The following is a 14,237-nucleotide window of genomic DNA, read 5'->3' on the forward strand; positions in this document are numbered from 1 at the left end:
TCAATCATCAACACCTCCAGTGACCTGAAAGTGTAATTGCACAATAAATATCACACTTATCAAAGGCAAAATGCAGGGGGAAAATTAAACTGAATACGGAGGAATATATGGTCACAGTCATAAATGAGGTGTATGAAGCTGCTATGGTCTGATTGGTGTCGAGCAATGACTTTCGGTTCATGAGTAGTGCGTCTGAATGTTATGCAAGGTGTTACGCATAGAGTCAGTCATGCTGCAATAAGACATCCTGGCCCAATGAGGAAAGCATTGGCAAACTATTGTGTTGCAATATTGCCTAATGACTCATTTTGGCACCGCAGTTGGTTTGTGTGATTTCCCTAAAATAATCATATAATTTTTTGGTGGTGTCTGAGGATCTAACCAGTCTCTGAGCTGATGACTTAATAGATATACACCTCCATTTCTTTTTTTTCTGCTGGCTAATATTTTCTCCGTTGTTACATGTTGTTGTCACAATATAATCGGTAGTCCTCAAGTTTATAAGGGTCTATTTAGTTTACTGGTGAAGGGCTTGGAGATTTAAGTATTACTTACATATGTGGTACATATTTTTCTCTTAAATTTTGTAGTAGCATATAGATTAACGATACAAAGCATGGTTATGTTCTTGTCTGTCACTGTTTACTAAATCGTCAATATTAGTTTTTATGTGGAATACAGCAATTGAAGTGGTTATTAGAATAAGGGCCCAAGTTGATACTTCTCTTAATTTTACAGGAGAGACAAAATACAAAGTATATCATTAACAAACACTGATACAAAGTCAGTTAACTATAATTAGATATATAGCACTTGCGTGATAATCTAAGGCTATTTTCACATTTGTAACATTTTTTCAAAGTGGATTTACTACATTTTGAAGAATCAAAATTGGGCTTTTATACAATCCACCTTTTCAAATACGTAAAATCCTTAGTTTAAAAAAAAAACCTATTCAGAATATATTTTGAATGCAAATATAATCCTAACATAGTAAATTAACAAACTGATATTTCTGGAACATCATGTTAAGAAAACTGAAATACTGAAACAACAAATTATGGTTCTAATTTAATAATAAAAACCTTGAATCTTTCTTTTTTCCTGCAATAATATTCAGAATAATCTATTTCTGTGATCTTCAATGAAATGAAATGAAATGTCGTATGGCTTTTAGTGCCGGGATATCCCAGGACGGGTTTGGCTCGCCAGGTGCAGGTCTTTCTATTTGACACCCGTAGGCGACCTGCGCGTCGTCATGAAGATGAAATGATGTTGAAGACGACACATACACCCATCCCCCGTGCTATTGGAATTAATCGATTAAGGTTAAAATCCCCGACCCGGCCGGGAATCGAACCCGGGACCCTCTGAACCAAAGGCCAGTACGCTGACCATTCAGCCAACGAGTCGGACATCTTCAATAACATCTATATATTAAAAGAGTTTACTAAAAATAGCTTCGACAAATCCATCCCTCTGTTCTACTGGACAGATTTGCTTCATGTCTGTTTCATTCTCTCCGGAATTACCTGCTGGTGAATCATGAGACATTGAGTAATCATAAAATCAAATCATTAAATGATCATTCCAATAATTGAAGGCGAAGGCTTACCCTTACCCGCAATACATTCTGTACTTAGCAGGTTGCTTAGGGACTAACACTTTCATTAATGTTGTGATATATGTGATTTTCATTCTTAGTAATGTCATTGCATGCAGCCATATTTGATTACTACCTGTCACCCGAGAGTATACACTCCCTCTGATCATGGAAGAATACTATTCTCTGCTAGATACTCTTTGATTCCCTGACCTTCCCCAGCTTCTGAATATATTCAGCAGATGGCAAAACGTTCCTAATAACTTACATGCTGCTCAAGGTATCAAGTCGACTAGCCATCTGTATGACCAGTAATAAAGTGCAGGGACAAACTCTTGAAAAAATGGGCAGGCTGTTTACCCGAATCAGTATTCAGCCAATTGTATGTTGTGCTATCTCGGACAACATCGTTTGAAAATGTTAAGATCCAAGTACAGCCGAATGGTTGAAGCACAGAGAATATTGAATGGAAAGAAATGTTATAAACAACATTTCGAATGAATCAGTTATTATAATTATGTACCGGTATTAATAATGTTTATAAAAGAGCCTCTGTGGTTCAGGCGGCAGTGCGTCGGCGTCTCACCGCTGGGTTCCGTGGTTCAAATCCCGGTCACTCCATGTAAGATTTCTGCTAGACAAAGCGGAGGCGGGACAGGTTTTTCTCCAGGTACTCCGGTTTTCCGTGTCATCTTTCATTCCAGCAACACATTCCACTATAATTTCATTTCATCTGTCAGTCATTAATCATTGCCCCAGAGGAGTGCGACTGGCTTCGGCAGTCGGCACAATTCCTATCCTTGCCGCAAGATGGAGGCTTCATTCATTCCATCCCTGACCCGGTCACTGACTGGAAAATAGGTTGTAGGTTTTCATCATCATTAAATGTTCATAAAACTACTGGAAACGGCAGGCAAAACAATATGACTACAACAGGCATATAAAGATGAGTTATCTGACGTATTTATAAGGAATGCTGCAGAGCAGCGCTAAGATCCACTAGTTACTCTTTAACGTAGAACACATTCTTTTCCTCTGTATTGGTATACAAGTCCTACTTTTCATCACTGCACAAGATGTCAGCATCTGGTAGAAGTTGCAAGCCTACTTATTAGAGACATATTTTGAGAGCTTCATGACATCATCTGCTTTCCTGCCTTTATAGATAGATAGAGGCTCAGAAGGCAGAGGGAGATTATTAACCTCAGATTTCAAAATTTTGAACTGAAATGATCTCAAATCACTGATGAAAAACACTGGTCTCAAGTGCCCTTTGGTGAAAATGAAAATGAAAAGGTTGTCATGAACTTGACACCTTTAGCATTTTTTGCTATAATACTATGTCTGAAGAAGGGTTCCAAATGCTTTAAATAATCTTCGATCTTGAATCCTTTCACTGCCATTGTTGTGAATTTTGTTGATGTTACATCATCTGTCCACTCCCCAGCACTTCCAACATGCTCAGGTTTTCTCTGCATATGCTCTATGACAGCGAAATGCCAATCACTTAGCAGGTAACTGGGCCCATGTTCTGGAAAGCAGTGTGAGATTTCTTCGAATCTGCCATTAATGACCAGACTTTTCAAAATCATATCAATGTAATGTTCATATTCTGTCCATGGCAACCATCTGTGAATACCAGAAGATTTTTTATATCATTGTTCAAAAATGCCTTAAAATAGTGACCTGTCACTTTTTTTTTCTATTTGCTTTACGTCGCACCAACACAGATAGGTCTTATGGCGACAATGGGATAGGAAAGGCCTGGGAGTGGTAAGGAAGCGGCCATGGCCTTAATTAAGGTACAGCCCCAGCATTTGCCTGGTGTGAAAATGGGAAACCACGCAAAACCATCTTCAGGGCTGCCGACAGTGGGGTTCGAACCCACTATCTCCTGGATGCAAGCTTACAGCTGCGCGCCCCTAACCACATGGCCGACTCACCCGGTGATCTGTTGCTGCCCCTTTCATCATCTGTAATTGGGACATCCTGTAGGTGATAAATAAATATATTCTATTATATTTGTCTCTGACTCTGGCCAGCAATACATTACACTCTTTTTCTTTTTCTTCTTTTTTTCAGAATATACAGATATTACATGAATCTGTAACTGGCGACTATAGAACACATCACATGTCACTAGCTGTGGACATGGGATAGTTTGTTTAAAATCAAAACAAAGTACATCAATCACCTCATCTGTCTGAGCAATGGCTTCTGTATCTTTCAGTGTAACCTTGGCTCGTCAAGTGATGTCTTAACCATTACACTAACTTCTAGCTGGATTTTTGCTTTCACTTCTTTGCATGTTAAGCAGATGTCACTTCTAGGCTGGCTGAATGGGTAGTTGTAGTTGTCTTTATAATACCTTAAGAAACATGAATAGGATATTTTGCATGATGCAGTTTTGGGATTTTGCTTCTTTAACATAAGTTTACTGTAGACTTCTGGGCAGTGCTTTTCCAGGAACATGTCATAAAGTTTTACTGCATTAAGAGCAGCTGAAAAATACCTACCTTTTCTTTCATATTTCCCATAATGACATAATATGGAACGTTTACAATGTGATCCCTTATTTTCTGCACTAGGTTTGTGGTTTACCTTTTTGGCCTTGTGTTGTGTTTTCCTCGTAAGTCTTTTTTTGGGATCTCTTTCCTGTGTACTTGAGATCAGAGAGTCTCCTGACTCACTTTACACCAATACCATGGTCTTCCTTCACAACTTCACCAATATAAATCTGAAAGAATAATGCTTTTACTAAGAATATAATAGCTCTTAAATATTTCCCCCCAAAAAAGAGAGAAGTAAAACAATATTCAAATCTCTGGGCAGACGAGCTCCTTTAGTTGGGTGATGATCTCCAAATGGAGAAAATACCACTGAAGTCCAATAGGCACCATCTGTTCTCTAAGGCTACATTGAAACTTGGCAGTTATGTATAAAATATATTTGATGGTGGCAAGCCCACCATAACAATAACCTATACAAAGCTTCAAAGTGAATCAAGACAAAGAGCTAGGGAACAGAACCAATGCACATCTCTTGTATCCGCAGGGAGGTGTGAGAAATGGATGGAGGTCATTATCCACTGCCTGATCTAGGAGCTTCCTGGATAGGGTTAACAGTAGTAGTAGTAGTAGTAGTAGTAGTAGTAGTAGTCTATATTTTATTATACCCTCATAATCCAGCAGTGGTGCAATATGTAATAATTATCATGTTCAAGTTGGCATCCCTGTTATCAGTATTTGTTAATTTTTAGTTGAAATTAACATTTAGGTGTAGGTTACCGGTACCAAAACTAAAATGGTAAGCTATTTTCAGACTGTGGCTTAGAGCTAGTGTGTCAAAGTCTTATGATAGGCACTTAAGGTCACATCTCTTTTTCATTCATTACAAACTGTGAAGGTCATTTAGCACACCACACATAACTTAAGGATACCAAGTATAGAGAGCCTCCGTGGCTCAGGCGGCAATGCGCCGGCTTCTCACCGCTGCGTTCCGTGGTTCAAATCCCGGTCACTCCATGTGAAATTTGTGCTGGACAAAGCGGAGGTGGGGCAGGTTTTTCTCCAGGTACTCTGGTTTTCCCTGTCATATTTCATTCCAGCAACACTCTCCAATATCATTTCATTTCATCTGTCATTCATCAAGCATTGCCCCAGAGGAGTGCGACAGGCTTCGGCAGCCGGCACAATTTCTATCCTTTCTACTAGATGGGGGCTTCATTCATTACATTCCTGACCCAGTCGAATGACTGGAAACAGGCTGTGGATTTTCATTTTCACTAAGTGTAGAAACTCTGTTTTTGACATGAAACACCAAGGATAGGTATGGTATACATAGATGCAGTCTGAGCCAGGTGCAAAATTAGTTACTTTTTTAAGATGTTTACTTCCCAATATTTGTACCTTGTTATTGGGTATAGAACAACCTACCAAAGGTACACAGTTCCTATAATCCCGACAACCACGACTGCCACCAGCACGCTCCACACAACGATGCCCACAAAGAAACGGAAGAGGATCATGATCAGAACAGAAAAACCTGCAGAAAGAAACACTTCATCAGTTCCACTCAGTAACCACCACAGCTAAACTTAACACTGAATGTTATTGTATGAATTTGATTGTAAAACATAAGCAGAATAAAGGCTTCAGGATGTACAGGTGTATCAGAACTATAACAACAAAAACAATAAGGGATAATGTTAAGAACGATAGTGCAATCCGATTGGCGGAGAAAATTGTTCTTTTTGTGAAAATGAAGTTACTTTGTTACTTCCGGGCGCGCGATTCAAATTGACGAACTTGCCGCATTTGCTGTGCATCAGAGGAGGGAAGGGAGGGGAAGTGGGAAGTGGGAGACAGAGGTAATGCTCGTAGTGACTTAATTACAATGTGTTCTTGTACTGTGTGTGCAGTAATGGCTGTTTAATGAATGAACTGTGGATATTGACTACTATGTGAACCCCATAGAAAGAGAAGATGAACTTGTACCAAGAATACAGGCAGCTTTCTAGGTCATTGGTGACACACCATACATCCTGAACAGAGTCCAAAGCTCACTACTACACTGTTGTGAAGTGTGCATTGAAGTACTGAACATCCGCAGTAATCAAACCATTGGGCATATTGTTTCCCTCGTTCAGTATTTCATTCCATTAACAATTTTGTGAGTGAAGGAATACACAATCATGGGGTGGCAGCATTGCATCTTCGAGCATGTTAACCTCTTAACATACCAATTATTTACAAAATTGTGATCTTTTTTTACCTAATTTTTTTATTGTTATAATGGGCTATTTATTGAAAACTAATGTCAGTGGTAACAATAAAAATACATTTTCGAACTTAACAATGGAATATTAGCCACCAAAAAGTTCCTGCTTTGAAATCCCGAGTATACTCGTGATATTTTTTACGGGTTCTAAAATAAATAACACAGCACTAAACAGATGGCAAGTAATACAACATGACACTCAATAATGTTCAAATGTTTGTGGCTGTGTGAAATGCCCTAAAACAAGGATCAACACACAATGCTACATCGCTGGAAAGCCGCGAAAACGAACTGCCTGAGTCACCGACATCCACTACGGTTGAGTCAGAGACATCTGTTGGCAAAAATCGGACCCTAAAGTAATAATTTCATAAACATCTGGTGGAAATATTGAGAAACAACAAGAAAAAAGTATATTCGGGCTTTTAAATTAGGTACCGACCAATGAGCGACATTCCCAAGTACACTCGGGATTTTATTTTATATAAATATATAAAACACCGAGTATACTCGGGCTTTCATGTTAAGAGGTTAAATAATAAAGAACATTACCTACTGCGACCAACAGATGACAGAAGAAACAATCCGGTGCATTCCTTGAATGACAAGTGTGACTTAATTACAATGTGTTCTTGTACCATGTGTGCAGTTATGGTTGTTTAATGAACGAACTGTGGATATTACCTGTATGAGACAAGGAAAATCCTGTAATAGTTGATCGAAGAAACTTGTGCTTACGCGCGGAGCATTATCTCTGTCTCCACCATACACCCCAACTCCCTTCCCTCCCCTTCTCTTCCCTCAAGCACAGCAGCGGCCTGTGCTCTGGCATAGCAAATATGGTAAGTTCGATTATTTGAACTACACGCCCGGAAGTAACAGAGTATGCTCATTTTCTCAAAAAGAAACATTTTCTCCACCAATCTGATTGCACCATCATTCTTATCATAACATGAAAAGCATCTCTGATTTTTTTTTGTTGGTACAGTTCTGATACACCATGTTTAATGAGAAAATAGAGCAGAGGAGTCACTTATCTAACATTTTTGTGCGGTAAAAATGAAAATAGGTGGGTTTTATGAATTTCTTAACGCAGAATTCAAGAAAAAAATAGTTTTGGCTTATCACGTCTGGTTTAGTGGCAATTTTACAAAATATTATTTTTATTTTGTTCTTATGTAAAATTGTTGATACTTAGTATTGATTAAATTTGATGTCTTAATGTAAATTTCAGCTTGCAAAACATAATCATATTTTGCATGCATTGAATACACATAAATGCTGCTTTGTAAGCAAGTAGATGGTTTGTATTATATTTTTAATGTATATTGAAATTCGTGAAACTGAAGCATAAAGCACCTATTCAGTTTTGGCTGTACAGTTGCTTTTAAATTAATATAACTGTACCATGAATAAAAATTACATGGTTAAACATACATAGTTTTGTTACTTACATTATGTGCAGGTTAGATTCACACCTCCGTCTTTTCCTGTTTTCCGTGGAATTTCCGGGCTTTTGAAGTTCTTGAATGATCTCTAGAAGGGTCATCTTGTGAAATCAACCAACAGTAATCGCCCATCATATTCACATCCCAACATCCCTGATAGCATCGTTCTGCATGTGTGAGATCCTGGTGAAACCTTTCACTTTGTTCTTTACTGACAGCTCCTAAATTTGGAGGGAAATAATCCAGATGCGAAGCTAAGAAATGAAGCTTAAGGCTCATATTACAACCGAGTTCCTTAAACTTTACCAACATTTTCCTTACAATTTCTTTGTATTGAGGGTCCTTAATGTTACCAAGGAATTTAGTCACTACATCTTTGAATGCGTTTCATGCCTCTTTCTCAATTTTGGTCATCGTGTCTGTGAAAATTTTATCCTTCATCTGTTTACGAATCTGTGGTCCATCAAATACACCTTCTTTGATTTTTGCATCTAATAATGAGGGAAATTTAGTGGATAAATATTGGAAGCATAGGCTGCTTTTATCTAATGAATCAACATACAGTTTCATCAATCCTAATTTGATGTGCAAGGGTGGAAGTAGAATTTTTTCACGGCCAATAAGACTTACATTCAAGACATTTTTGGATCCTGGTTGTGGTTGTTTCCTTTCTGGCCACTTCACTGTATCCCAAAGTTTATCCTGTGCCCTGCTATCCCATTCGCATAGGAAACAGGGAAATTTTGTATGGCCTTTTTGTTGTCCCAGCAACAATCCTATGATCTTCAAATCACTGCAAATTTGCCACCCATGCTCATGATATTTAATTTCTTCAAGCACCAACTTGAAGGTCTCATATGTTTCAGACATTTTTGTGGAGTGTGCAAGTGGACGGATGCCAGAACATTTGTATTATGAAGCAAAACAACCTTTAAACTTATTTTGGAAGAGTCAATAAAAACATGCCAGTTACTAGCATCATAACCTTTCCCTCCCAATTGATGTAGAAGATTTGAAACATCCGTACAAAATACAAGTTCATCTTCTTGAGTATAATACTTTCAGACTATATGAAAGGAAACTGCTTTATCAGTCCATCATAATAATTGCATAAGGGCTGAGGCTTTTAACACGTTTCTTTATTTAAGTGGTCTGTGATGAAAGACAAACTCTCAACTGTCTTATCTTCAATCCTACATACCTTGCGGTCTATTGCGTGTCTGGGGGAGTTTGTTATGAATTTACCAGGAAACCCCCAACTACAAAATGAAAATTTAGACAGCAATAAACCTATAATAAAATGCAAACAATAACAAATCAAATCTGTATTCTAAAAAAGTTGCACGAGAACATCTCTCAACATTACATCTTACGAATTCATGCAGATACTAAAACACCGAATTACGTCAAAACTAGACGTGATAAAAAAAAAGTAGCATCATTTTCAGAATCAGGGCAGCGATTTCCATAAGAATTACATATTTTCTATTTTACTGCAAAATCATGTTGGCTAGTGTAATAATAGAGGAGGAAGGAGAGTTTAGGTATATGGAGAATAAAGATATAAGTTCAAAGAAAATGATTGTCAGACATGATCAGGAAGAGGAGAATTAGGTTCCTTGGTCATATAATGAGGATGCAGAACAACAAATGTACAAAATTAATTTTCAACCATATTTACAAGAGCAAGAATGGCAACCAGTGGATCCAAGGAATAAAGAAAGATATGGCAGAAGTCAGGATAAGAGAAGATATAATGTAAGACTGACCAACTTCCGAACAGTTGATACACAACTCCAAGGGTTTCCAGGAGAAGAGGAAAGGAAATAATAACTGGATGGAAGAGAGGACGAAGCAGCAAAGTAAAGGATGAAGAGCTGCTGGAAAGCAAGAAAACAAATGCATGGAGTTACTTTGCACGATCCTTAGATGGTCAAAATTGATGATGATGATGATGATATATTCAGCAAGTGTGTGCAGGCATTTTAATGTATTAGTATTTAGGCTGTCTATATATCAATTTAATGTTCCATTTTACTCTACCAGATGACAAAATAAATTTTGCCTAACAAACACTAAATGTATCATCAGATATCTTTTACACGCTGACATTGTACAGCAAGGGGTGCCGAATGGACTTCTCTCTGCTCTTCAAAACTCCTACTAACCTAACTCTGCTGTGTTCCAACCTGTGATCTTTGGATCAGGAGACTGACATTCTACTACTGATACACTGAGGGAGGATTATATATATAGGTGAACAAAAAGACTCTTGTAGCTACCTCTCTGGTTGGTGTGGGCACAATTTCCAGCTCTGTCATATATAGCATACATGAGTAATATCAATCAGGTGCGGTGTTGCCTGGTCTACAAATAAAAAATCATTACATTGTACATAAAAATTTTGGGGGGGTTTAATTAAAATTTTGATAGTTTCTAGAGCACTGAAATTTTACAATATTTCTAAATAAAAGAATGCAATAATCATGTGAAGTTATGATGAAAAAAATATACAATTTCACTCACTCATACTCTCTGACCAATCTATTCTTCTTCTTTCTTTCTCCCCACTCTTCCTCATCAGGCATAGGAATTGTGTGCCAATATTGAAGTCGTAGCAGGATGCAGATTTTGCATTCCTTTTTGAATGCAGAAGTCCAGAGATTATTTGAGTGTTTAGTCTATTTTTGGTTTTGGTTTTCATTCGATTGACAGCAGAAGAAATCCTTTCAAGACTGGCAGATGAATGGCACAAACACAAGAGTGACAACATCAGGATTGATAGCTTAGGGAGCATTTGTGATCCATCTCCCTTTTTTTACTTTACATACTGCATTCCAAAATTCTGTTGGATCTGTACTGTCAACATTCACCTCTGTATTTCTTAATATCCACCACTCAGTGTCAAGTTCCTGAATATCATTTCTAAGTAAGGTGGGAAATTTTAATTCAAGACTGGCTACAGATGGACTTCTCTTGCTTCTAACACAGTTTGGATGAAGCCGTTCTAAATCATTTATTGCAGTATCTGTAAAATGAAATCTTGCCAATATCTGCAAGGCACTCTCAATTAAAAAACCCTTAATATTTCAGTTTAAAGTTCTTGATTTGGTGAGGGGAAAGATCCTTACTTGTTGAACAAGATTGCAATGAGCTCAGCATCTTGTTGTCTAAGCTTCAGCTGGAATATTGTCAGGTCCAGTGGCCTTGCCAGGTTTCATTTTCTGCATGACTTCCTGAACTTCAAAAAAGTGGAACAGGTCCTGAGATTGGTGTTGCACCGTGTATTGGAGGATGCTGGAATTCTCCATTGCAGATCTTAGAAAAATGCCTGTTCCAGCATTCCAGAATTGCATTAGATTTCCAGAGTATGTTGTTTGCTTCATCCTTGATAACAATAATAATTATTAAATTAATATTTATATCCGATGATCGTCCTTGATATGCATTACATGGCCAATATCTCGGCTTAGGCAATGACGTGATAAAGCCAGTCAGCATTGACCTATTTCTCCTGGTGTATCCAAATGCTCATACAGATCCTTAAAATGAGCACCCTTAGCTATAGCTACAGCTTTGTGGCCTCAGTCTTAATATCATTTGAGGTCGCCAACAATGCCAGTGTCCCACCAAATTTTGTAGGCACACTGCTTCTCTTTTATCGCAGCCTGCACCTCATCATTCCACCACTATGTCTGTTTGTCTATGTATGGTTTGCCTGATTTAGTTGTTCCCAGGATATTAGATGCAGCACTATGTATATGTTCGATGAGGTCTTCCCAAACCATATTAGCTGACTGGCCTGCATCTGAATATGATATGTTGAGAAGGGCAGCTGTTAGATCTTTGTTGTAGTTTCGTAGTTTCTGCCATTTGATACAAGATGGTTCTGTTGTTTTAAGTTGTGGTTTCTGCATAAGGTTAAGGCAAAGATCCAAAACTAGAAGTCTGTGCTGAGGCATGATTCTATCCAATGGGATGACTTTGGCATCGGACACTCTTCTGAGCTCACACCAACGGAGTAACCAATAGTTGACCTGAGTGTTTTGCCCACCACTGCTGTGTGTAATGAGGTGTGATTGTTTCTTCTTTAAATACACTGACTGACAGAGCAAATGCAACACCAAGAAGGAGTGGTCAGAACTTTATGCCAATTGCAGGGTAGACTGACGTCACTGAGGTATGCTCATGATGTGAAACGCACCGCTGTGCTGCGCACGTAGCGAACGATAAATGGGACACGGCGTTGGCGAATGGCCCACTTCGTACCGTGATTTCTCAGCCGACAGTCATTGTAGAACGTGTTGTCGTGTGCCACAGGACACGTGTATAGCTAAGAATGCCAGGCCGCCGTCAACGGAGGCATTTCCAGCAGACAGACGACTTTACGAGGGGTATGGTGATCGGGCTGAGAAGGGCAGGTTGGTCGCTTCGTCAAATCGCAGCCGATACCCATAGGGATGTATCCACAGTGCAGCACCTGTGGCGAAGATGGTTGGCGCAGGGACATGTGGCACGTGCGAGGGGTCCAGGTGCAGCCCGAGTGACGTCAGCACGCGAGGATCGGCGCATCCGCCGCCAAGCGGTGGCAGCCCCGCACGCCACGTCAACCACCATTCTTCAGCATGTGCAAGACACCCTGGCTGTTCCAATATCGACCAGAACAATTTCCCGTCGATTGGTTGAAGGAGGCCTGCACTCCCGGCGTCCGCTCAGAAGACTACCATTGACTACACAGCATAGACGTACATGCCTGGCATGGTGCCGGGCTAGAGCGACATCTGTATCATTGGATGAGGGAATGGCGGAACGTCGTGTTCTCCGATGAGTCACGCTTCTGTTCTGTCAGTGATAGTCACCGCAGACGAGTGTGGCATCGGCGTGGAGAAAGGTCAAATCCGGCAGTAACTGTGGAGCGCCCTACTGCTAGACAACGCGGCATCATGGTTTGGGGTGCTATTGCGTATGATTCCACGTAACCTCTAGTGCGTATTCAAGGCATGTTAAATGCCCACCGCTACGTGCAGCATGTGCTGCGGCCGGTGGCACTCCCGTACCTTCAGGGGCTGCCCAATGCTCTGTTTCAGCAGGATAATGCCCGCCCACACACTGCTCGCATCTCTCAACAGGCTCTACAAGGTGTACAGATGCTTCCGTGGCCAGCGTACTCTCCGGATCTCTCACCAATCGAACACGCGTGGGATCTAATTGGACGCCGTTTGCAAACTCTGCCCCAGCCTCGTACGGACGACCAACTGTGGCAAATGGTTGACAGAGAATGGAGAACCATCCCTCAGGACACCATCCGCACTCTTATTGACTCTGTACCTCGACGTGTTTCTGCGTGCATCGCCGCTCGCGGTGGTCCTACATCCTACTGAGTCGATGCCGTGTACATTGTGTAACCTGCATATCGGTTTGAAATAAACATCAATTATTCGTCCGTGCCGTCTCTGTTTTTTTTTTTTTTTTTTGTTTTGCTAGGGGCTTTACGTCGCACCGACAGAGATAGGTCTTATGGCGATGATGGGATATGAAAGGCCTAGGAGTTGGAAGGAAGCGGCCGTGGCCTTAATTAAGGTACAGCCCCAGCATTTGCCTGGTGTGAAAATGGGAAACCACGGAAAACCATCTTCAGGGCTGCCGATAGTGGGATTCGAACCTACTATCTCCCGGATGCAAGCTCACAGCCGCGCGCCTCTACGCGCACGGCCAACTCGCCCGGTCGTCTCTGTTTTATCCCCAACTTTCATCCCTTTCGAACCACTCCTTCTTGGTGTTGCATTTGCTCTCTCAGTCAGTGTATGTGTTTGTGATGATGAGGTCACGTGTTACAGCACAATCTAAATTCATTCTCCCTCATTGGTTACGCACTCCAAATGTCCACCATGACATTGTTAATAACTCAAAAATATATACTTCAGTTAAGAATACTTGGAATAAACATAATAAGGCCTTAATCTTGCCAGGTAAAATAAAACATAATAATGCACACTGTATTTTGGGAGAGGGAAGTATTCTACCCATTGTTATTTTCAGTAAGGAAGCTGTCTATTTTAGTTTATTTCTTTACTAGCTGATGTACCTGTGCTTCGCTATGGAATTCTACATTGTATACAGAATTCTGTGTTATGTAGTGTACACCTTGTGAGCAAGATTCTATTATATTGCATAGCAACGTTACCCTAGAAACGCGTCGGGGAAGTCACCAAACGTCTTTTCTCATATGAAGACTGCGTTAGGGAATTCTCATTGTGATGGTAGGTCTGCTTGCCTATTATCAGTCACAATCAGGTTGGTGAGTTTTCATTATAATGGCAGACGCTCACTCTCCACCTGCTTTTTTACATTCTCAGAAAGACTGCCTTAGTGGTTTTCCCAAGCGAAATGAACATAGGTCATTACCA

The 14,237-nt window shown here is 40.0% G+C and overlaps 1 protein-coding gene across 1 annotated transcript in view; it reads right to left on the reverse strand.

The window, feature by feature from the left end:
* Positions 1–14,237, reverse strand: part of LOC136875822 (choline transporter-like protein 1) — an 86,244-nt gene that overhangs the window by 54,802 nt on the left and 17,205 nt on the right. The window contains exon 7 of the mRNA XM_068228025.1: positions 5,539–5,647. Within this exon, the coding sequence (XP_068084126.1) occupies positions 5,539–5,647 (109 nt within the window). The remainder of the gene's footprint in view (positions 1–5,538; positions 5,648–14,237) is intronic.

Source organism: Anabrus simplex, chromosome 1, assembly GCF_040414725.1.
Source record: "Anabrus simplex isolate iqAnaSimp1 chromosome 1, ASM4041472v1, whole genome shotgun sequence".
Classification (NCBI taxonomy): domain Eukaryota; kingdom Metazoa; phylum Arthropoda; class Insecta; order Orthoptera; family Tettigoniidae; genus Anabrus; species Anabrus simplex.